The sequence below is a fragment of the Falco cherrug genome, chromosome 6 (genome assembly GCF_023634085.1).
Source record: "Falco cherrug isolate bFalChe1 chromosome 6, bFalChe1.pri, whole genome shotgun sequence".
Taxonomy (NCBI): Eukaryota; Metazoa; Chordata; class Aves; order Falconiformes; family Falconidae; genus Falco; species Falco cherrug.
In genome coordinates, this window is record NC_073702.1 from 55,557,321 (window position 1) to 55,582,825 (window position 25,505).

The window sequence follows — 25,505 nt, forward strand, 5'->3', positions numbered from 1 at the left end:
TCAGTAACTGCAAGAAATGTAAAAGTTAGAATTTTAAACCCAAAAGGAAATGTCAAAGGAAGTGCATGAGCTTTTATTTGTAAACCTTAGATACCTGCAGGCTACAATATGAAATGAAGTAGTTCCTGAGTCAGCTTTTGTCACAAACTAGATACAGTTTTTCATTCATTTATATTGGAAATCAGAATTTTTCCTGCTCTTTACATTATTTATGGAAGCAAAATCAACTCTTAAAAATGGAAGTGGAATTTAATGTGTGACAATAATGCTCTAATAATGTAAGATGTTAACAAATTATTAATACATTGATTTATTTTAGAGTGTGATTATATGATTATATACATCTCGATAAATTCTGCCATATCTCTTATAAACTTGCCATTGGTAATAGTTTCTCTGTTGTTATTTTTGTTTGATTGTTCGGCTTTTTCCCCTTTCCGTTGTCTTGCAGATATTTCTTGTGCCTACAGCTTCGTCAGGATATTGCTTCTGGTCGACTACCATGTTCTTTTGTGACTCACGCCCTCCTTGGTTCATATACCCTCCAGGCTGAGCTGGGTGATCATGACCCAGAGGAGCACCGCAGTGATTATATCAGTGAATTCCAATTTGCACCCAATCAAACTCAAGAAATGGAAGAGAAAGTAGCTGAGCTACACAAAACACACAGGTGTGTCTAAATACAGTAGGATTAAATAAAATCATCATGCTTTGTCACATTTATGTCAATTCTTTTAAGATGAGGTGTCAAACTGCTAAGCTGAAGTTACTATTACTTCGGAAATCTTTTGCTATGCAACTAGAACCTCTTACTTCCATGTGTTTAAAAAATTCAATTTGAAAATTGTAGTTTCACTAAGATTTCAGAAGAGAACTTTTGGAGAAAATATTTGTATCTAAGCATATGAATTAGTTTAAGCAACATACAGCTAGAATATTTTGAAAGAGTGGAGGTGGAAATCTCTACTAAAAGCATATAATATGCTCTGAAAAAACACTTTCCCTTTAGGGCAAAAATATTGTTGATACCTTACAAACTGAGCTTTTTCTGTGTCTGAATTCCAGGATTCCACTCAGTTTTGATACTCAGTTCTTTTGTCAATAAACTCAAGGCTTATTCAATGGTTTTAGGGGCTTGACTCCAGCACAGGCGGATTCCCAGTTCCTAGAAAATGCTAAGAGACTCTCCATGTATGGAGTGGATTTACATCATGCCAAGGTATTGGGGATTGGTTTGGTTTTCCTTTTTCCTTTTGTTTTAAGCATAACCAAAATTATAGACATGCTTAGTATTGAAGAACACAGCATATATGTGTTTTATTGTAAAAGTCATGCCCTCAGTTCTTAGGTATAAGCCTTTTATCTCTTGGTCACGATAATTACTCAGTTTACAGCTCTAACATCCTTAGAATTTACTTTAAATCTAAGTTTATTTAAAGCATAGACATACATGCAGCTTGGAAATAATGCTTTATTCATAAAAATGGCTAAATGTTTTTTTAAATGACAGATTTTTGATGCCAAGAAAATGTGGGGCCATAAAGTAAAGCCTAAAAGAACATGTTATTGTTAATAACATGAGAGTTAAAAATTGAACGGTGTGGGGGTCTTGGGGGAGGGTGGGTTTTGGTGCTTTTTAAACTCCTCTGGATAGATCAAATCAGATTTGCATTTCTAGTGGGCTGCTTTTAGTTAAAAAACCCAACAAATCACCTAACCAACCCCTCCCACAGCTTGCACAAATCCAGTCTCAAATCAATAGGAAAATCAATGCATTGTAAGCATATCAGTCCTATATTTTAAAAAGTTAACTAAGTCTTTCAAGTACTGGAGAAACATTGTTTAGTTCTGTTTCATATGGAAACAATGTACGCTTGTTTTTGCAGTTTTCCATAAACTTTTGCCTGTGTTCTGTTAGAACATGAAAGAAATATACCGAAATTTTTATTCACATATATTAACTATGTATCATTTGTTACTTTTTCAATACAATACAGCATGGCAGTTCACTTAGTCTGTAGTGTTTTAAGGAAGTTAGGGTTTTTTAGTGTTATTGGAGCTTTCTTTTGCTGCACTAAAGTAACTGCAAGCATTAGAACTGCTGCTGTTTGACAAGCTCTGCTTGCAGCCTGTTATTTATGCCAGTGAAGCAACTTTTAATGACAGTGTGGGAATTTGATGTAGTTATTTATTGTTAGGGAGGGCATGTGATTCTACTGTACTATATAGTGGTACAGTGTATCAAAGCCTTGTCAGTAAGTGATTAATTTTGTAGCCTGTAAAACTTGCATCAATTGCTGTCAGTGGAACAGAATGCTCAGAAACCCAGCCCACCAGCACTCTTGAAATGTTATGTTGACATTTCCAGCCAGCTTTCCATTACTTCCTATATCTTTATTGGAATAGTAGGAGACTGTAAAAGATCACCAACTTGTTGAGACTTTCACCAACTGTTTTAAGTTGGAAAGGCCTGTTTTAAAATTTTCTTCTTTTAATATTGAAATTAATGGTAGCACACCCACCATACCTTTCCTTACTTGTAAGTTGTTGACTTCTTCAATATTCTGGCAATAGGGACTAATTTCCCAGAACTGTGGCATATGCAATGGCATATGAGTGCCAAAACTATTACAAATAGTCCAAGGCCTTTCCTATAAAATCAATATACTTGGCCATTTCTGCTTTAAGAATCTTATTATCAGGGTCTTGTAGGTTTGAATATGAGAAAGGTCTCAGCTGCATTATTCCCCCAAGGTACGCTAGCGATAATTACTTGTTTGGAATGTTATTAAACTGATTTTTATGAAATTATCTCACACATGATAGGATTCTGAAGGTGTGGATATCATGCTGGGTGTATGTGCTAATGGACTGCTCATTTACAAAGATAGACTCCGGATCAACCGCTTTGCTTGGCCAAAAATTCTGAAGATTTCCTATAAGCGAAGTAATTTCTACATCAAAGTCAGGCCGGCAGAAGTGAGTAGCACCTTGCTGTCTTTGTTTCTTTTGTGAAATCATTTCTATCCAGTAACATGAAAACACCATCGTTTTTTTCCCATATGTCCTCACAGGCTTATCCTAGATTTAAGTAGCACTTAAGAGCATTTTGTTTTCCTCTTCAGATTTTACTGATTGTATTAAACACTCCTCTTGATCAGTACATGCAAACCAAGAAGAAAATCTATTTTCTTTTGTTAATAGATGCCATCTTTTTTTTTTTCTTCACAGGGAAAGCTAGTTATACTGGCCATGTTCTTAACTGTCTATAGAGACTTGCAGTTCTGGGAGAGAGCCAGCTTCTCTTCCTCTTTGAGTGTAATTGTTCACTAAATGTGCCATGCATCTAGTTTATGGCTGTTGCCAAAGGCTTGATTTGCCCTGTAGAACATTATAACTCTTTCTGTTAGCTGCTCTGAAAATAATGGATTCAACTTTCTTGCTTGATGCCAATATAAGTTTGTGGGAGTTTCTGAAGGGGTGTGGTGTGTGTGTGTACATTTTGAACACATTGTAACTGGAAATTTAACAAAAACCAAAATGTCAAAATTGTAATGCTTTTTTAGATTACACTGAAAAATGTTTAAGGTAGCTTTTACTGTGTAGATAAATAAAACAAAAGAGAAGTCTAAATACCAGTAGCGCAATACCAACATTGTGGTTTTGTAAGTTTTGGAACACACGTGTATTGTTCTTGCAGGTGTTGATGGTGCATAGACGTAATATTTTTGCTAAGAAACTATTATATAGTGAAACAGATCAGGTAAGCTTAACACTGCAGTATGGATATCAGACTATTATTAAATCCAAGGAAAGTGTGCAGCACAACTTGCAGTACAATTACTTCATGCAGTTTAAAAATAAATACTTCGGGCAGCTAGTCAGAAAATCAGCAAGGAACACTACAGTATTATTGGATTTCTCAAAAGAGCCATTAATATAGATAGGAAGTGATACTATGGTTATTGCCCATCATCACTAGCCTGACAAGTAGGATTTTATTAAAAGGCTGGAAATTCTGATTTTTTTAATATTTTTTTAAAAATCTTATGAAGTCATACGAGAGGAGAATTACAGCTTGTTACAGTAATAGTACTATCTAAACTGCTTGCTAGTTAATAGCCAGCTTAATGAAATGGGTTAATTTGTGGATTCTTTCCAGCTGGAACAGTTTGAGAGCACTATTGGGTTCAAACTGCCAAACCATCGGGCTGCTAAAAGGTTATGGAAGGTTTGTGTGGAGCACCATACTTTCTTCAGGTAAATGATAATTCTGCGCTTCTTCCACTTTGCCAGGTATGCTCATATCTTTCTTTTAAAGGATATGAGGAAAGTAAAGAAGATTTCAGCCCTTTTTTGCCCCTAATTTCTCAGTCCACTAATACCTCTTAGAAGACACCCTAACAATCATTGAGCCCAAATTACTAGTTCTGGGTCTCAAGTACAGTTAACTGCTTTATTTAAACTTTCATAGTTTACAGCTGATTTTTTCCTTATTTATCAACTGGGCTGAGTTTACAGTCATTCTTTAAAAATCAGAGAATCACTTTAAAAACAGGCTACTATTTGTTTACATAATAATCTGTAACTTTCTCTGCATTTTTTCCCCAGCAACTGACAAACATAAAATTCTGAATTGGTCATTGAACCTATGGTCTTTTTGTAAATGAGCACTTTAACGATAGGCCACAGAGTTATTTCGCTTTCTGCTTCCTCCACTGAAAAGGAGTTTCTGCTATTATAAAAATCAAGTGAAGATTTTTCAAACTCCATGAGGGAGTCCCTCTGCCCCATGCAGTCTGAAAGTCACAGATTTAAGTCAAATCTCTTATGCATTGAATAGGCGTTGAATCAAAGTTTCTTGCTTCAAATGAGCTCAGTAACTAGGATATGTAGAAGGTAAGCTTTCTCCTTCAGTAACCTGTGTTTTATTTTTAAAAATCAGTTGTGTTCTAAGGTAGATGCAATCCTGTAGCTGAATGTACTTGCTAGACTGAGACCCTCAGAGAACTTGAGGACCATGAGACCTAAGCAGTTCATTACTGGAACTGTCTTATTGGATGCTTTTCAGTATTCAGATTTTCATTTAATGTAGAATATTTTTGAATGCAATGTTAGAATTTGTGCTGAGATCGGCAGTCACTCTCAAAATGTTTCATTGAGAAGCACATATTTTTAAAAATCTGATCAAAGATTATTTTTTTTTCATTTTTGATAGAATTCATTAGACAAATTTACTAAAATATATCATCCACCATTCTATTCCTCTCTAAAATGTAAAGTCTGCTCTGGGGGGTGATGTCCGTTACCAGAAACAGCATGCAGTTCCGTCTGCAATGAGAGGTTTATCAACATTCTTCAAATAAATTATGAAGTGATTTGCTTTGCTGGGAAACTGTATTTCCTAATATTATAGTAATAAAATGGACCCGAATAGTGAAAAAACAAACCTTATGGAAGTCAAAAATCCTAAACTGAGAAACTACAATGTGCAAATATGAAAGCTTTCAGGAGCATTAATGCATATTAGATAATCTTACTGCAAAAATTCTGACCTAATAAAAATAATTGGATTTTATTCCACTCAGAAGTGGCTTTTCCTAACCAGGAATGGTATTATAATGAGTATTATGTAACAAATACTTGAACTATACTGTAAATTCCACGTACTCCACTGATGTCATCAGACAGAAAATCCTTAGAACCTCTTATCCTGATTTAAAAACAGTAAAATAAGTCCAGCTCTATTTTTTTCCAAAGATAAAAAGCAGAAAAGCAATGCTACAGTCCAAAAGACTGTACTCTTTCAAAGAATGTGTAAAGCTTGTGTATGATACCACAGTAAATAGTATTCAGTCTAGGTGTACGTTTTTAGTTTCCAGACCCCTTAGCATGCCCTATATAACATTGTAAGATTCCTTGTGTTGTCTCTTGCAATGTTTGTTTTTCTCAAATTGTAACATGAAGATCCATCTTCTTACAACGTATGGGAAATTGAGCCAGTATATGAAGTTATTTATAAAAACTTGTATGAGCTATATTGAAAATGACAACCAAGAGGCATTAGATTCGCTTGTATCAGCTCAACCTTATAGGATTCCAGTACCATTTCCGAAGAGCAACAATCTACTTTAAGAAATACAGTCAGATTATATCTACATTAATCTTTTGAGGTAAACTTAGTCTGCAACTCTGGATGTTAACCAATGGCTGCAGAAAACTGCTTACAATTCTGCTTTATGATGTTTTATTTGAAATTTTAATGATTGAATCAGCATCTCCCCAGAATGTTTTAAAATGGTAAAAGCATAATCTTCAGTTATTTTGTGTAATTAAGCTTGTAATACAAAAAAATCCATTCAAATGCCCTTAATCAGGAAGTAATTAGTTCTCTTGTTTTTTCCACATTAAAAGATTAAAAGTTTGTCTCAGCAGGTTGGAAGATAAAAATGGCAGTTAATGCTGTAGCCTTGCCAAGACTGGAAAATAAACAGGAAGAACCTTGGAAAAACCCTCTTAGCCTTCTTCCTCTTAGTGCATAATGCACTCTCTCTTGGAAATAAATGTGGAGAAATAAATTGTCACAAAGATTGCATAAGGCTGTTTTATAGAAGCAATGGAAGTGAAGCTCCAGATACTTGTGATTTTATTGCATAAGCGTCCTTAGCACAGAAGGGTGAATTAGTCTGTCTTGAATTTTATTTTCTTTAAAAATATGTTGCAACAGATTAAGATTCAGGTGTGTGCTTATGCCTCTTAGGCATGCAGGATTGGATCCTCCTGGCTAGTGCTCTGTCAAAGCCATAAACATCCTCTGTTAGTGAAAATGGTAACTTTCTATCTAGCTGTATTGGGTTTGCAGGCAAGGTTTTGGTAAGTGGAGGGCTATAGAGGTGGCTTCTGTGAGAAGCTTCCCGCACATCCAATAGAGCCAATGGCAGCCAGCTCCAAGACAGACCCACCACTGACCAAGGCCAAGCCCATCAGTGACAGTGGTAGCACCTCTGGGATAATGTATTTAAGAAGGGAAAGGAGTTCTGTGCAACAACAGCCGGCGAGAGGAGTTGAGACTATGTGAGAGCAACAGTTCTGCAGACATCAAGGTCAGTGAAGAAGGAGGGACAGGAGATGCTCCAGGCACCGGTGAAGAGATGCCCTTGCAGCCTGTGGTGAAGGCCATGGTGAGGCAGGCTGTGCCCTTCAGCCCATGGAGGGTAACGCTGGAGCAGATAGCCACCTGCAGCCTGTGGAGGATCCCATGCTGGAGCAGATGGATGCCCAAAGGAGGCTGTGACTCCATGGGAAGTCCAGGCTGTAGCAGGCTCCTGGAAGGAGCTGTGAACTTGTAAACAGAGGATCCCATGCTGGAGCATGTTTGGTGGCAGGACTTGTGACTCCACGGGGGACCCACGCTGGAGCAGTTGCTGAAGAACCGTAGCCTGTGAGAAGGACTCACATTGGAGAAGTTCATGGAAGACTGTCTCACATGAGAGGGACCCCATGCTGGAGCAGGGGAAGAGTGTGAGGAGGCCTCCCACAGAGAAGAAAGGAGTGGCAGAAATGTGTGATGAACTGACCACAAACCCCCATTCCATGTCCCCCATTGCTGCTCCATGGGAGGCAGTAGGGAATTCAAGAGAGAAGTTGAGTTCAAGAAGAAGGGAGGGGTGGGGGGGAATGTGTTTTTAGGTTTTGGGTTTAGGTATCATTATCCTACTCTGATTTGATTGCTAATAAATTATTTTTTTCCCCACGTTGAGTCTGTTTTGCCCATGATGGGTAATTGGTGAATGATCTCTCCCTGTCCCTCAACCCACGAGCTTTTCATTATATTTTCTTCTCTGCCCTGTCCAGCTGAGGGGAGTGATAGAATAGCTTTGGTGGGCACCTGGCATCCAGCCAAGGTCAACCCACCACATTAGCTCACCATTCTTTTTGCTAAGTATCTGAAAATTCTTCAGTTTTGCTGAAATATCTTTAGAATGACTGTCAGTTTTCAGAACCCACCACTGGGTACTGCCTTAATGTATGTTGGTTTGGATTCCACTGACACAGATATTCCCTGTGTAAATGCTTCAGAAGAGGAAAACAAAGTCAGCATACTCTTAAGTCTCGCTTGCCTATGTGTGCCATCCTAAGTACAAAGGGCACAGTAGTTGCTGCTTCTGCGGGAAAGAAACCGGTGTTCGGTGGGTTTCTCTTTGAAGATCTACAAATCAAAAAGCTATGTTTGGAGTAGCCTGATGGGTTTTACTTGGAGGGAGAGTAGGCCATGGAGACTGGTATGCTGGATGTGCGTGTATTTGCAGCGCTACGTTGATCCAGGAAGTAACATCAAAGACCTTTCTAGAGAAGCAGAGACTGGGAAGAGTTCCTGCAGTGATGACTGTTTATCCTATCAGCGAGTATGGCACTGGAACAAACAGTACCCTCAGTAATTAAGCTGGTGGCTCAAGAAGTCCTCATTGAAGGAAATTCAGGGAGGTATAGAAGATCTGTCTCTTTAAACTCATGTGATACCAAAAAACTGGGGAAACAAAGCAGAATCCCTCATAGCAAATTCTACCACATTGTTCCTTAGACTTTCTGACATTGATGCCAACACTGAGGTACAAATGTACATACCCAGCACAGAACCGAGCATTAATAGTACTCGTAACTGAATCTCTTTATCCTTGTCATGATATGTTTTTTTCTCCTCCTTATATCCAGCAAACATAAACTCATATAAATCTATAAATGACTGTAAAGAAACTTGAGTCTGAATCTAGCTTGTTAAACTTGTCACTGTTGGGTCACAACTCTCCAGCTATCTCAGTCTTTTTTTCATTTCATACATCCTTCTGCGCCGTTTTGAGATGCCATTCCCTAACTTTGAAGAATGGCAGCTGCTGTATTGGTACCTCAGAATATAGGAGAAACAGTGGAAGTGGGAGATATATAATTTCTACTACAAGTAACATTCTAAGGAGGGAGATGTGGGAGGTATTCTACCTGGACTTATAACGGCCTCAGCTTTCTACAAAAAATAAAATTTAACCAAAGTAGCACCAAAATATAAGGATCACACATGCTTAATCATGCTGTGGAAAATGTGATGGTTATCAGCATCGCTTCAACTCCAACTGCAAATAATAAACAATATGCATTGTTTTAGAAGTTCTGAGAGCTTATGGTAGAATACTTTTTTGGAGTGCACAAATCACGCATGGTGAACTGAAGTTGAAATATAATAAGTAGCTTTAAAGTACCTCATTAAATATATAAAATATTTATTTTTAACTGACTTCCCTCATATTTACTTTTTAGGCTTGTATCACCAGAACAGCCTCCAAAAGCAAAGTTTCTAACCTTGGGTTCCAAGTTCCGCTACAGTGGACGTACGCAAGCACAGACACGACAAGCTAGCAACCTCATAGACAGACCAGCTCCGTACTTTGAACGCACTTCAAGCAAACGTGTTTCCAGAAGCCTTGATGGAGGTATGAAGTTTAACTTATTTCTTCAGTGTAATGATTACATTATGTGTTGTCACTCTGATCCAACAAACATTCAAAAATGTTGACATTATGAATGGCAGAATGTCAACTGACAAATTTTTTTAATTTCAGTTTCTGACGTGTAATGTAAGGAGTAGCCACTTTAGTTACTTGTCGAATTTAAGTGACCTAAACAGTAAGTTAAGTCACTGTCTAAATTGTATGACACTGCTGTGATTATATGGAGGTTTCTGTATTGAACATGTAGCATCTGTGTTGACTAGTGATACCTGTTTTACAGTATAGGCATGTGCTATATGCTGTTGATTAGAATTGTTTGGTCAGCAAACCAAAAAAAAAAAATAATTGGGCTCTGGGTTTGCCTGGTTGTGTCTCTGTACAACAGAAAAGGCAGAACAAGTTGTTTCTTCTAGTGCATCATCTGCAGAATACAGGTGTGTATGCATGTGTGTTCAGGCCCAAACTTTCACTCTTAAAGAACCATTACATTCAAAATTTTGAGCATGATAAAACATTGCTCTTGGGTTTTGTTTTTCTCCCTTAAACATCTTTGGTTTCCTCTCAAATGAAACCAGCAATTCCTGGCAGCATTTAAGGCATCTTGCAGGCTGAAATAGTTTTAAACTGTGTTCATTGAAAGTCAAACTTAATATTGCTCTTTCTTGAGGCAGTAGTCCCGATGTAGGTTCATACTGTGAGTGTACACTGGAAACCAGAAATTCTGTAGAGGGTGCGCTTGCACTCTGCATCTCCTTTGTGAACAGCGTGTCCAGTGCCATTGCTCCTCCCAAATACCTAGAGTTGTGTTCTCATCTTCGTAAAGGTACTCTTGCTCAACTCCCACCACACCCTTACTAGAGGGACTGCAGCATCCTGCAGGAACGAGCTGAAAAGAACCATATGAAATTCAACAAAAATAAATGCAAAGTCCTGCATCTGAGGAGGAGTAACACCATACACCAGTACATGCTGGGGGACCACCTGCAGTGAAAGCAGGCTTGCAGAAAAGGGTCTGGGGACTCCTGCTGAACATGCGCCAACAGTGTGCCCTTACAGCTAAGAAGGCCAACTGTATCCTGGGCTGTATGAGCAAGAGCATAACCAGCACATTAGGAGAAATTATTATTCCCCTCTATGCAGTACTCTGTGAAGACCATATCTGGAATACTGTGTCTTTGGGCTCCCCAGTATTAGATGGGCATTGATATATTGCAGTGAGCCCCGTAAGGGCCACCAAGCTGACCAGAGGTCTGGGAGCCTATATAATATATGAGGAGAGGATGAGGGAACTGTGGTCCTTCAGCTTTATTTAAGAAGAAAAGGCTTGTAGTGAGATATTGCTGTCTACAGCTACCCAGAGAGGAGGGACAGAACAGACAGAGCCACACTTTTCTCAGAGATGCCCAGTGATAAGGCAATTGGGGAGTGCCTGCAAGTTGAGACACAGCAAAATTCAGTAGAAATAAGAAAACTTGTTGTTTGCTTGTTTTAAGTGTCCTTGGATATGTTCAAAACTAAACTAGACGGGTTCCTGAGCAGCCTGGTGTAATGGGACCTGCCTGAGCAAGGGGCTGGACTAGCCCAGATGGACCTCCAGATGATCCTTCCAACCTAAATTGTTCTGTGATTTCTCAAAAGTAACTTGTAGAACTTGAGGGATGTATACCCAAGAAATGCTCTATTTGTCACCCAAGAAAGGATCAGAAGCTTAAGTTGCAAAAACTTACTACTTAGAGAGGCCCTGAAAGACTAACATCACAAATCCGGCATTTGCCATTAGCTGGCCTTGGCTTCTCAGCAGCTTAAGGGAGTCTCTGATGTGGAGCTGAGACTGTTTTCAGAAGAGGATATCCCTCAAAGGTACTCCAAGAAACATCTTCCTGTCAACTTTCTGCACCTTGGCTTTGTAAAGCAAAGTCATATGGAGGTACTACAGAAGACTACTATAATGAATATAAGTTTATATCAAAGTTGTGTTTATTAAAGCTGGCTAATTTAATGAATTCTCCTATATTTCATTACTACTATTTTGACTGAGCCAGTCATCCTGATTTGAAAAAAAACATTAATTTAAGGCCTTTCACTCTCTTGTGCTTTGACTATATTCAAGTATACATATTCAGTATTTTCCCCCCTTACATTTTTTGCAAGCATTTAGGGAGGAAAAGTCTTACTTTCAGTGAGCTGTTGTTTCTGTAGTTTGGTAAGGTTTCAGAATAAAAATACTGTGACAGTTACATGCATAGCTATTTCTATACTGCATTAAAACAGCCCTCTGAAAACATTGAATTTCCACAGAACACTGTTGCCTACTTCTCTCTTTTATTATGGTGACTTACGCAGTCACAAGAACAGTAGCTTCAATTTGTCTTCCAAGACTAATTAGAAAGTTAATAATTACATACCTACCTGATACTGTGAGGTTTCTTCCCTTGCATAGTAAGTGCATATTATATGGCAAGGGTACATAGCTGTTCATACCAATGCAATGAGAACCATAGACTTTTTGCAAAGCCAAGAAGCTGAAAAATATTGTATCACTCAGTAACTAGCCTGTATTGCTCATTGCTGACATCAACATAAATTCATTCTGTTAAAAAGTATTAATACGTTCTGACTTACCCCAATTAACGAAAATTACTTTGTTCTCGAATAGCTCCCATGGGTATCTCAGACCAAGGTCTTCTAAGAGACTTCCCTGCTACTGGAGGGCAGACTGCTGGAGATAAAATCATTGACATTGAAGCTGCTGGTCAGGCCAAGTTAAAAGAAGGTGGCAGAGAAGATGACGGAAGCCCAGTCAAAACTCCACAATTAGAATTGACTCAGGATGGAAAGGTATGGCTGACTTTCACACCACAATTATTTGTTCATGTGATGTGTGTCCATGTGTAGTTATTTAGTTCTTCTCACTTCTAAGCATCATACAGAACACCATAGTAAAATATTAAAGGAAAATTGTCAAGTGTTTTCTGTAGGTTTAAATTAATGTAAGTGTATGTAAGCAAAGGAGAATACTGAATGGCTTTGACCTAGGGTTTCTTCTTTTGATGTAAATTTAATTTGAATTCTCAGTAAGCTTGCATGAGTTCTTGGGAAAAAAGCTTAAAAGGGTAAATAATGTTTCATTAATTTCCTTAGTTTGTGTAGACTTTTAAAAAAATTGTTAGTATATGCACATTTGTGTACAATCTACAAAGCTGGGTCTATTATGACTGCGTTTAATTACCATAGTTAACAGTATTGTGTTAGTAGCATTTCCAGAATTATTTCATCCTTTAAAAACCTGTATGTTGACTGAGGTGTAGATTTCTGTGAAAACTTGAGTACTTTAGTCTGTTTCTGTTGCAAACAACCATTTACTTGTCTTGTTTGTTTGAGCTACTGGAGCAATAGGTCAAAAAAATAAATTTAGGTCTTGTGTGATTTGATGTTAAAATTTCCTTTCAAAGTGCCAGCTAAAATTTGCTGCTTTTCTCTCTTGGAGATATTTCTTTTTTGGGCAGTTGTCCAGAACTTTCTTTTGTATTTAAAGAGTTATTTTGTTTTCAAACATTTTTGCAAGTTAGCTATCCATTTGATTCCTAGGGGGACCACTGAGTTTCTCTGTGTGGTTCACATGTTCCGACTACATTCAAGTGCAGGAAGGGAAGAAATACCAACGGTTGCTTTTTTTGTTTGTTTGTTTGCTGGCAAGTTGAAATAATTTTGAATTAGCCTAGCAAAAAGGCACATACAGAGTTTCTTTATGGGAGAAAAATGGTAAAATTACTATGTTTTTACTTTGGGCTTGGTAAAATGGTGATATTCCTTTGTTTTCAAAGTGGCAGTCTCTTTCAATGCTTTAACCAAAAGAAGGGGGGAAAAAAGCAGTATTGTGGGAAGTCGTTCCAGGAAGCTGTTCAGTAAGGTTTTGTTATACATGCCAATTGTGTGAACAGCTTTCTATCCCCCCTAGCGCAGATACTTCTTTTCCTTTCTGGCTGTCTTTAAGCCTTAGAGGAAATGGTTATAAACCCAAGAATCAAAGTGCCAGCCTGTCTTTCGTGTACTGCACTGTCCCCTGACCTTTCTGCCAAAGCTTTGAATGTCTGTCTACTTCCATCTGTTGTGACTATTATGGTTCAAAAGTGCACAGTTCTTTACAGCCTGAGAACAAAACATTCGTAATGGGATCCTTTCATAATCCACAAAACTAAACAAGTTGGCTGCTTGTAAAACACAAGGGGATTTCTATTTTTATTTGGCATTTCTATTGCGTTAGTAGAGCTATCCCTGCTTCTAAGAAAAAAATTTCACTAACTAATAATTTCTCTTTTTTCCCTCTTCTTGTGCCTTCAAACTTGCATTTTGTTGTGCTTTCATTTTCCACTGTGCACAGAATTTTTTTCAGCTCACTCACATACACCCATCATCACTACCCATCCATTCTGTGTCATGCCATCTCACAGGCCTGTCACCCATCCCTGAGATGGACATGCTTTCAGATATTTCAGAGGAAGATCCCTTTGGGGAGCCCCTTCTTACCATCTCAGACATCTCAGAGTGCAATTCCATGAAAGAAACACCAGATCATAATAAAATAGCTTCACCGAATAGTATCTTTGAATCTATGAGACCCATAGCTAGTCGAGGCTCCCCTGCTGTGGAGGGAAAAGTCCATACAAATGACTACAAAAGCACTGAGTTTTGTGTCTCATTTGGCTTTATCAGATGCTTTTCTTTTAGTTTCCGTTCGCTGCTTGATTACAATGGTTATATTACTTTTCCTAGCCTTCCTGATGTTTGCATCTCTTTCCTGCCGCCTGGCCTTCAGCACTATATTCCTATTACCTCTCCTTCCTTCATCCCCTCTTTTCTCCTTATCTTTGTGCTGCTTCTGTCTGCTTTCCAGTCTATTCCTTTTTCACTCACATTTTCCCTTCCTCTTGCTCTGTCCCTCTGCTATCTGGAGCCTAAGGTGACTTCCTTTAGTGCTTCTAATGACAATGACCTGAATGACAAAGCAGAGGAAGAGGAGGTGTGTAATTTTGTTGCTTAAACATTGATACTTGCACATAGCTTCTATGCTTGTTCTCCCAGCGGCTTGCTCAATTTTGCACACTTCCTAGTATAGGAAAATGTGTATGTACGTGCCTGTAGACATATATAAATACACACACACACACATATATATCTGTATCTTTCTAACCTTTCTCATTTATGAAAAATTTCCATTGCAGTATTTTTAGTCAATAGATAGCTGGTGGTTTTTCTGCCTGAATTCCTACAGCATGCATAATTTCATTAGATTCCACAGATATGGAGCTGCAGGTAGAGGTTTTTTGTAGTTCAAAATGTTTACGAGCACATAAATCTGAATACTGAAAGTGCTGTGTAATAATAGATATATTATTACTTGATACTATTTACAAATTGTGCTACTTGCACTATCAGTTTTTGTTAAAATGCATGTCTCTTGTGTGCATTGACTGGAGTGCACATCTCCAAAGTTCCATTTAGGTCTGAGAAGTAAAATTCCTAAAAGCTGAATTCAGAAAGCTGTGAATGCTTTAAAATCAGCTTTTTTGTTATTCCAGATGGTTCTGCTCTACAAGGCTGTGTGCAAAGCTGAGTCTGTCCAAGGCACTTTTTTTCGTTTGTAAACTACTTTGATTAATCTCTAGCAACAGTTAAGGTGGAGACTGATTTCATTCATTAGCTGGGATCGCAGGTTGTATCAGACTTTAATCACTGAAGTCTGAACATTCTTTGAAATGCACTGCTGAAATTCAGTACAGAAGCCTTAGTCATGCTAATACGTTGCTCTGATCATTTGGAGTGGTTGACAAAATGCCTTCTTTCCTTATGTCTGCTGTGTACGTTACAGCAATACCACTAGAAAAAGGTGGTTTATTTTGATCTTCAAAGGAAATATTAAACCAAATTTTATAGACTCAAAAAGGGGGAGGGCCTGTTCAATATTACATTTAACAAAGATTGTTAAACTGATAAAATCAATACAATGTACATATTAAAAACATGCTGAATATGACGTCATTAAAAACACCAATCTAAGTTTAAAATAATGAAAAACGTGACTTTAAAGAATTTCTCAATTTCTCTGTAACCTAATTCAGTCCATCATTTGTAACATAAAGTTGCAGAAAGTAGAACCCCAGATAACCGAGAAATGAATAAAAATGTGTTGTGTACCACATTATGTGTGCATTCACACAGAATCCAAAATGCAACAGTATGTGCAGTAAGTAAACCCATCTTCAAATTTATGTACTTGCACAGTGTGGACTTCTAAATGCATCTTTTCCTGAGATTAGCAGTTGATATTTGTACCTGTGGAAACACTAGGAAGTGGTTAGCTTTTTAAAGAATGCTGTTCCTTTAAAGGCATTCAGTGCACTTGTAGGTAAGATAGGAAGATTAGCTATCATTTCCAACAGAGTGCATTGCAGTTTCAGGAAGATTATATTCACCTAAAAAGGGTGCAAATAACTCATCCCAAGACAGCAACATTATTCTTAAAATAGTTCAGACAGTTTGTAAATAAAGTATGTAGGTGTTTGACTTGAATCCTAGATTCTCCTACCAGAAGAACTCATGCATTAGATTCCATTTTCCCATCAACTTGTTGCAGAGTTCAAGGTGCTTACCATAGAAATTTCACATCATTTTTTTTTCTTTACTCATTCTTAAATTTTCATCTGGGAAAACACTGAAATGTACAGCAAGAAAGGGACACAGTGTGAAACTTCCATTTTTCATGCCACTTATGCCAATATTACTTCAGCCATTCTACAACAATGTAGGTGAAGGAAGACCAAAGTCGCTTAATAATTTCAACATCTGGGGCCGAAACAGTAAAGGTCTGTAAATATAGCAAGCTTTGCAGCATTTACAAAAAGATGAACCTCTCTTAGTATGTAAGTGTATGTCAACAGTGCCTTTTCTTGGTAATTTGCCGTGTGCTTACGTAGGTCGAATATGAAGAGGAGGAAGCACAGCAGAAGGTGCATGATTGTTTTTTTACAATTTAATCTGGCTGTAGCTGCCTGCCTTGTTAGCACCCTAAACTTTCTTTAGTTTAGTGGATTTAGTCTGAATAGTGGCTTTTCACCTTACCATTTTATTTCCTTTATTTAACTGCCTCATTGTAAGGGTGTTTTTTTATTTACTTGCTGGTACATTTTATGTTCGTTTTGATTTTTATTATTTTTTTTAATTTGTGTGTGTGTGTGTGGCTTAATTTCACAGACCAATTCCTTGAGAGTAGACGGGGAAAATATTTATGTCAGACATAGCAATTTAATGTTGGAGGTTTGTATATAATATAAGAAACACTTTCTCTTCTCACGGGCTGCCAGGCTGCATGGGATGGGAGGTCACTTGCAGGCTGTTACAGGCACAGTGCATGAAGTGCATGGGGGAAAAACAGCTTGAAAATGTTGCATGTTATCATTGTTTAAATTAAAACAAAACCCAAAACAAAACAAAAAAACCCACAGAACCACAAAAAAGATCCAAACAAACAAAACCAAAACTCCTCAGCCTGAACGTTGACTGTATATTTTGTATATTTTTGCTACATGTTTTCAAGGTGGCAATTGGGAATAATAGCCCTATTTAGATAAAGCAAACAGATGGGTCCAATTCATAATCCTAAATGGGATTTTTATATTTTGCTTATCAATATGTGCATCTTCTGTTGAGTAGGGTTTCTAGTTTTAGGCAGTTTAATCAATCTCTATTAAATACATTATCTGAAAAAATGGAGTTAGTAAGGCACAAGCAGTGGTAGAAAAGTTGGTAGGAAAAACTAATTCTGGTTCTGATGCTCGCTGATTTTGGGAGCTTTGAGAAATGTATGTGAGGATTGGGTTTTTAAAGGGAATGTTTAGACAATGCTTCTGAAATCTTTGATATTTTTTTTCTTTTCAAATGGAAGTAATTCTTGCTTCCTAAAGGTTGGTCTTCATTGAAGATGAGCAACAGAAACGAGCTTTGAACAGTATGTTAATGCATAATGCTTTGTCACTGAAGTAGAGGGGGTTTTTATTATAAAAATTTCCATATAGTCTGTTAATCTGGATTGTTTTATCAAAGACTGTCTGTATTTATAATCAATATCATTTAACTTGTGGTTAATAACGTAAGCTAGTAACTGAAGAAATTTTAAAAACCCTACTGCTATCTTTAAATTTTTTTTATTCATCCAGATGGGGCTATAAATAATTCCATTTGTCACAAAAACTGTCTTTCTAAAAATCATAGGTTTTGTTCAATAATAAGGTGATGTATGGCTCACATTAACCCAACTAATATGTTTTTTGGCTTTTTGCAGCTTTTGACCACTATTGAAACTTTGCTTGTGTATAACTTACTAAAGCACTGAAAGCGTGCATTGCGTAACTGTGCTTTGATCAAGTCCAAGAAACGTGCCTTATGTCAAGCCAAGACAGGTTTTAAAATTATAACATGATTGTTACGAGCTTCAGTTGTGTAATAGAATGCCTTTGGCATGAGGTTTTCCTTCACTTAGAAAAAACATACTTTAGGGGGACAAATTTAATGTCTCATTTGTTAGTCCTAGATTAAAAGTGAAGTACTGGTCCTGTGACAATATGAACCTACTGAGTTGCAGAGGGGATAGGTTCTTAGTGGTCAAAGTGCATGTGTGAATATTTGCAGAATTAGGAAATAGATGTACAGCACCGAACTATTACTGGGGCTGAACATGCAAGTGAAAAGAAATTAGAAACTAATGAGTTTGTATTGGGTTTAGATTTTTCATTACTGTCATTGACAGTCTTTGCATTGTGAGCACTGACTGGAAAAATCCTAACCAAAATGTTAAAGTACAACTTAAAAATGTTCTGTTACAAAGTACATAAAATCTTTGTACAAAACTCAGATGCTTTACCTGAATTCTTGTATCTGATTTACATTCTTTTGATAAAACTTGGTTAATAATAATGTCTAAATTTATACTGTTCCATTTTAATCTTCAGTCTTTTAATTCAGTACTAAAAATGGATCTGAAGTTTAAACTTGAATTTCACCATAATATACTGAAAAAAATATTCTTGTGTTAGAATGTACATAACCAACATAGGCTTTTCTCAAGACCTGACATACTGGAAGGAGGACAGATTATGAAAGCAGAGTGAAAACTGCTCTTCCCACCAAAGCCCAGCATTGTATTTAAAGGTTAATGAATTTCCAAGAGATCTAAGCAGATAGATTTTTGCCTGCTTACCGGAGCAGTTATGCAGAAATATAACTCCTGATCCTTATGCCTGTTCCTGTATCCAGTATAAAGTGAAAGACTAGCATGTAGTTAGTTATTTGATCCAAGGTGCTGCAGCTTAGCCTCAATGTGTCATCACAAGACCTCATTCAATATTCACTCTGAGGTGTCCTTGTTGGCACTTGCTTATGTAGGTGCAATTTAGAAAGAGCATCTCTTTAGTATTGGCATGCACAAAAAGTATCCCTAGCTGCATGCTGTCTGCTATCAGGTTCTTAAATGTAAAATTGATAGATACCGGGCTTTAAGGCTTTAAGTCTTGATTCTTCCAGTAAGTTTAAGCCTACGTGACAGACACAATGAGTAGTCTCTCTGAAGTTAAGCAGGTGTTAGTTGCTTGCATATTTGGCCCTGTAGTATTTTCTTCACAGAAATAAGTATTTTTCATGGAGCTTGTAGTATCAAGAAAGATGCAGGTTTATAATGCTTCTTGGGTTAGACTGTTCTTTCATTGCCTTCAGTAATGTTATGTTTGCTTTTATGCTAGCAAATTTTAGATGAAAGCAAGCAACTACTGGAAATTGTTACTGTTTCGTAGGGATAGTAGTTTCATGTTTGGATAAAAATAGCTCTCTCTTAAATAACTTTGCACAGCATTATTTTTCCTTTGCCTTAAAATATGGAAGAAACACTATATGAGTGGCCCTACATTACAAAATTAAAACCCAAAAATTCTTGGTTCTCTTATAGCCTTAAACTCTTTTATTTTAAGGCACCCCAAAGAAGAGTAGCCCTTCAGACACAAGGCACTTTCCTTGGTTTGGTTTCTTTTCTTTCCCTTTTTCTTTCTTTTTTTTTTTTTTTTTTTTTCTAGTTAAGTTTGCTTTTGTTGTCGTGTTTTGTCCTCTTTGTTTTACGTTGTGGGTTGCTAGGACCTGGATAAGACCCAGGACGACTTACTGAAACACCAGGCTAGCATTAGTGAGCTCAAGCGCAATTTCATGGAATCCACACCTGAACCACGCCCAAATGAGTGGGAAAAGCGGCGTATCACACCTCTGTCCCTACAGACACAAGGGGTATGTCACTGCAGACACTTGTCTGCATGCGTTTCCATACAGCCCTGTATGTAATACAGTAAATACAGTTTGTCCTTTAGATTAACACTTTCTTTGGCTAATGTAGTATTCGTTGATACTAAGTATACATTAACTTTTCACCTTTTAACATTAGACCTGACTTTAAATGATGTGTGGAATTTTATTCTTCAACAAGAAAACTGAATTAGAATCATTAGAAAAAAATGGAGGTGATGGCAGTATTTTCCTGTGTGTTAAGGACAGCTTAAATTTCACTCTTGATTTACACAGATTGATGAAGATAGCTTTTCAGTGACAGCAGAACATGTCCCTCCTTTTCCCTCTCTTTAACTCTTCACGGACAGCTTGTGCATACACACACAGCCTGTGCGCTGTTTCAGAATGACCTTACGTGATCAGTTAATTTACACTGTTGACCTCTTCAGGATGTATTTAATATAGCTACAATTTACTCAATCTCCAAAAGTCTGTAATGTGAATTTGTCTACTTTTTCTGTATACCTCCTTCCTGACTGAACCTTAAAACAGCAGTTTGGAAAGCGATTTTCTACAAATATCATCCTGAATGCTTGTGGCAAAAAAGCTACCCAAATAAATTTCTCTTCCTGTTGTAAAAATTTTAGTTTTATGTGGAGGTATTTGCTACTTCTTTCATAGAGTAGAAGAGCAAATCAGTCTTCAAAAGCAATCAGTTTCTCTCCTATTGTTATCCTTTTCTTTCATCATTGTTCCTAACCTTCCCTCCTAAATGTATTCTTATCCTATCCCATTAAATTCTTAAGTGTTCTCTTCAGTCTCCAGAGAGGTGAACTTTTCAATTAAGTTTGCTTGATGCTACCAAATTATTTTTGTTAATAGGACATTATTTCAGCAAGATACTTAAGTAATCTGAACTGTGAATATGTGCATAGAGGTAATCTAGGCACTGACTGTGTGGATCGCTTCTTTAATGACTATTTTGTTAATTTATGGTTACTGCCAAGAAATTATTCCTCCAATTTCTGAGTAGTACCTGTATATTTCTACACATGGTGGTATATGCGTAGGTGCAAATGTTGGTCAAATTTTCAAATGTTGACAACACATTGGTTCATTTAATAGCTATAAATATCTTTTTGGTCAAAAAAGACATTTATGGAAAAGTGTAACTTACCTTTTATTATGTGGTTGTGTGTATTTTCTGTGTTGATTTCTTTGTATTGAAGTTGAGGCCCCTCCAAGTTATTTTATCTCTGGGTTGTTTGTTTTTTTTCCTCATCTAGTATGTTCTGTCACTTTCAGATGGTTTGGGTTTATGTTTATGTATAGTATGTGTCTGTCTCATTGCTTGTTGATTTACACTGGTTTTATAAAATGAAAACCAAATAGAAAAAAGGAGACCACATTTTCCAAGTGAAAACGCTGCCTGGGAAGGAGAAGCAATGGACTACAATGCCATGGATTGCTGGAGCAAAACCAGAGGAAACCAATAAGGTGGCCGCCCTGAAACCTACTGCTTTTTTGCTGTATCTGCTGTGGGCTAGCTTGAGACTTCTTTCTTTTTCTTTTTTTTTTTCTTCCCTGATGGAAATAACTTCTTTTAAGGCAGTACTGAAGTGAAAAGGTTGAGTTGTAAAGCAGGATCTGTGTGTGTGTATATATATATACACACACATATATGAATGCCAGTAACATTTTGCTTAAACACCAAACTAGCTGTGAAGTTCTGAATGGCTATTATTTGAAAAGAAAACCAGATTTTCATCAGAAAATTACTGTATCTGATGTGACTAGGATGACATCTAAACATATTATTTCCAGTCTATATGGAAATAATTTTCTGCAGTTATTTGACACTTAACACAAGAACTTTTGCTCTACATGTATGTAATTATTATTCAAGTCCGTAATGGTGAAGAAGCAGCATAATTTCAATGGCAGCCTGATTCTGAGTACCTCCATGCTTCTGTTCCTCAATTTTTATCCACCAAAAGAGAGGGGGTTTCTCCCCAGTAAGCTAGCTTAACATCTGTGCAGTGAAAAGCACTATATAACTAGAGGGACTGCTGGCACCGTGATAGTGATAATGGGTAGCAATTGTGATGTTGCTTTTTTATGTTACTTTTGGACTATTTTCTACCACCTAGGAACTGGGGCATAAGTAGGTTAATGTGAAGCTATCAGTCCTATTTCAGTAACAGATAAAAATACAACATTTGGGAAACAGTGTATTTCCATCCTGAATTATTTGTTGATGGATGTAGAGAAGTTTGTGTTCAAGTGTTTTGTTACCGCCAATTTATATACTTGCTGGTATTAATAGACTAACACATTGCTCAGTCCTGTTCCTGGACTGTATGTTTCCTTGCCTGTCTTTTAGGACAGTTGGACAAGCAAGGTACCACTGCGAATATTCTTTCTTTTCCTCCTTCCTTTGCTCCTGTGAAAATATTTGCAAATAAGTCATTTTCTGTGTTTGAAAAATGTTATTTTGGGTACATCTCATTTGTGCCACTATACTTCTGTGTCCCTCTACTCCTACAAATACACAGCATCTGTGACTTAATTATAATAGAAATTATGACACATTGATATGTATGTCACAAATAACTATATGAAATGTTGTTATGTTATGGATACCCACTGTTTGGTTTTGTTGGTTTTTTTTAATCCACACCCCAACCTCCTTTCTACTTGTAAATACAATTTCATGTTAATGTATGGGACTATGTACCAGTAGGGATTTGCCAGGAATTTAAACACCTTCACAGGTTGATACATTGTTGTAACCACAGTAATTTGATGAAAAACACCAATTTTCTCTGTACATGTAATCGTTTTTACTAAATGCCTCCTCAGGGAACAGGGGTTGTATTATGAAACAAATTGTGTGATTGGAGTTTTCCTTTTAAAAGATCAGAAGACCTAAAAATTTGAAGGTGGTAAAAGGCAAAAAGATGTGCCAGTCTTTAATTATACACATATGTGAGGAGAGAGAGAGATGTGCACACAGTCTGACCACATACTACATAAAGATAGTTTTTCACCCACTTTTTTCTTTTTTTACTGCTTTGAGTGGTTAGAAAACATGTGGTGCCAGAGTACAGTAGGAGTGTCATGAACATCTTTGCCTTTTGATGTAATCTATTAATAGATGAACATTTATTTGGTGCAATAAACTAGGGAAAGAGAGTGGGGGTGAAGAACACGTTTCCCTGGTGGATGCTGCATGAGGACAGATTTAATAACTTGCATCCATGTTAACCTTTCTTAGCCACCTTTGAAATATACTTTAGATTTATTGTAGGGAAAAAAAACTATAGGGGTTCTTTTCCTTTTCCTTCTGTGTTCTTCTGCATGCCATATGTGTTGTAGTATATGCACAGTAGCATGGTATAACTTTAAGTCAGTTCAGATTCTACGTTGTTGCTTACACGGTGAGTCCACACAAACTGTAGTCATCTGCATGGCACCTTGGCTTTCCTCTGGCATGTGCTTCTGCCATGATTCTCTGTAGCACCATTTTCTAAGACAGAAATGTACTGAATGTTGTCAAAATGTGTGTTGTGTCCGTGTTACGTATTTGTTTCATTATTGGCTTTTTATGTTAACTGGTTTTACTTCTAACTTAATACCAGTGCTCGTGGAAGGAAAACTGGAATAATTTTAGCCTTTTCCAGAGGCTTGTACGCACATGAATTTTAAAAGTTTGCTTTACCATACAGATTTATAATACAGTAATACAGAAAATAGACCAGACTATGAACGTAATTTATGCTTTAAAGCAATGTGCCCTTTTATGTATGTCTGAATAAAACAAGTTGCCCGGTCAGATGGTCAAGGGTTTTTAAAAACAGGTTCTTTAATAGAAACTAATTTCCTTAGGTTATTTAAGCCTTTGAAAAACATATATATAACATATAAAGAAAACCTCGTTTCAGTGTTGTGGGTATGTATTGTTCAAAGCAAATGTATCTGACCGGTACCCTGAAGCTCTGAGCTGATCAGGCATTAGAAGGTGTTAAAAATGGATTTTTAAAAGGCAAGGATCCCAATAGTAAATGCGGAATTACTGCCAAAGTAAACTGTTCTGTTTGGAAAATCCACGGAAATGTTAATGTTTCAAACTTTTATAACATGACATGCATGGTGGGGAGATGCAGTATGCATTGTACGACTGTGTGTGGTGCCCGCAGATGTTGTCCTGTCTGTCCTCATTTCACCCGGCGGCAGCCGGTGCCGAGCCCTGCACTTTGCCACGTTTTCTCCTGCCAGACCTCTCCTTTGTAGGCCGCTGCCTCTCCGTCCGTCACTGTTTAATTCTTTCCTTTCCCTTTTCTAACTCGTCTAGAGCCTAGAAGAGGAGATAACGTCCATTTTATTTAGTAAGGAGGGCTTTTGCGCGGGCACGAGAGGGCCCTTCGCCGCCGCCGCCAGCGTGTGGCCAGCAGAGGGCGCTGCGGGGGAAGAGACCGCCGCCTCGGCCGCGCCGCCGCCCCAGGTGCTGCCCCCCGCCGCGCAACGGTACGGGCCGGGCGGGCTGCGTGGGCGCGGGGCTTAGGCTGCCATCCCCTCCGACCCCGAGGCCTTAGAAATGCCTGAAAGGTGGCCTGAGGCTTGCTACCGGAGCCGGTAAGCTGGTTGCTTGTATCAGAGGGGAGCGCAATCCGGCTAGAGAGCTCAGTTCTGTATTTGCAGCGCCAAAGAAATACCAATTGGTGCTTGTTCAAGCATCGCCAGGAATGCAGCCTTATACTCTATAGTGCTTTGCTCGGTAAACAGCAGTAAAAGCTAGGATTAAGTCACAGATGATGTGTGAATTTTTGTATTTGTATCATTCAAACTCAAATTTTGCTGCTAACTTCACTAAACCTACATTAGATAATGAAAACTACCCCATACATAATTTACTGTGAGCTTTCTGGAACATCCATCACAGATCATTTTGTTACAGAACAAATACTAATATAACTGCTTTAATCTCATCATTTGGGCTCCGGACTGGATCCTAATGGGATCATCTGGCTAATCATGTATTGCTGTTCTGACAACATACCACCCTGAACAGTCGTTGTCTTGTTATCTATTAAGTTTCATGAAGTAACTGGCCAAAGACAAACAACTAATAAAGTCTTTTTTTTTTTTCTTTTGTATTATGATAATCTGATAGTAAAATGCTAAATAGGTTGGTGTGGGGTTTTTGGTCTTTTTTTTTGTTTGTGGTTTTTTTTTTGCTTTCCCTTAATATTTATTCTTAATTCCTGATTTAACTGAGAGAAATAACTGCTGCAGTAGCATCACTGGCCAGTGCATTCATACTTTTATTTTCAGTCTTTCATAATTAAATTCTTATCCCAATTAATAATGTCCATAATTCTTACTTACTTTTGAATGGAATTTTTCAATGAAGTAGAAGGAAATGAGCATAGTTCTTTGTGCATCTTGCAGTGAATATACAGTACCTGTCTAGCGTGATGTACATAGATTCTTAAAAGCTTGTTTGGAGGGTGTTGCGCTGTTGAAAAGGGTTATGCATTGATTTGTATCCTCTGATTGCTTTTTGTTTCACAGAGACATGCTTCCAGAGCAGAAGGGCCTTGTACTGGAGTCAGCGATGCTGCTAAGGTTCTACTGATTTTTTCCATAGTTAAATTTGGCTCTAACTCTTCCAATCCATCCTCA

At 37.6% G+C, this 25,505-nt stretch overlaps 1 protein-coding gene across 22 annotated transcripts in view; it reads left to right on the plus strand.

The window, feature by feature from the left end:
- Positions 1-25,505, plus strand: part of EPB41L2 (erythrocyte membrane protein band 4.1 like 2) — a 123,760-nt gene that overhangs the window by 84,913 nt on the left and 13,342 nt on the right. For 3 of the 22 annotated variants that reach the window (XM_055713387.1, XM_055713403.1, XM_055713388.1), the window contains exons 8-19: positions 452-670; positions 1,132-1,219; positions 2,827-2,979; positions 3,701-3,763; positions 4,163-4,260; positions 9,310-9,482; positions 12,157-12,338; positions 16,752-16,814; positions 19,677-19,823; positions 21,213-21,317; positions 24,175-24,324; positions 25,395-25,448. In XM_055713387.1, coding sequence (XP_055569362.1) covers positions 452-670; positions 1,132-1,219; positions 2,827-2,979; positions 3,701-3,763; positions 4,163-4,260; positions 9,310-9,482; positions 12,157-12,338; positions 16,752-16,814; positions 19,677-19,823; positions 21,213-21,317; positions 24,175-24,324; positions 25,395-25,448 — 1,495 coding nt within the window. The remainder of the gene's footprint in view (positions 1-451; positions 671-1,131; positions 1,220-2,826; positions 2,980-3,700; positions 3,764-4,162; positions 4,261-9,309; positions 9,483-12,156; positions 12,339-16,751; positions 16,815-19,676; positions 19,824-21,212; positions 21,318-24,174; positions 24,325-25,394; positions 25,449-25,505) is intronic. The other 19 variants (XM_055713392.1, XM_055713405.1, XM_055713389.1 and 16 more) reach the window with 15 other exon arrangements.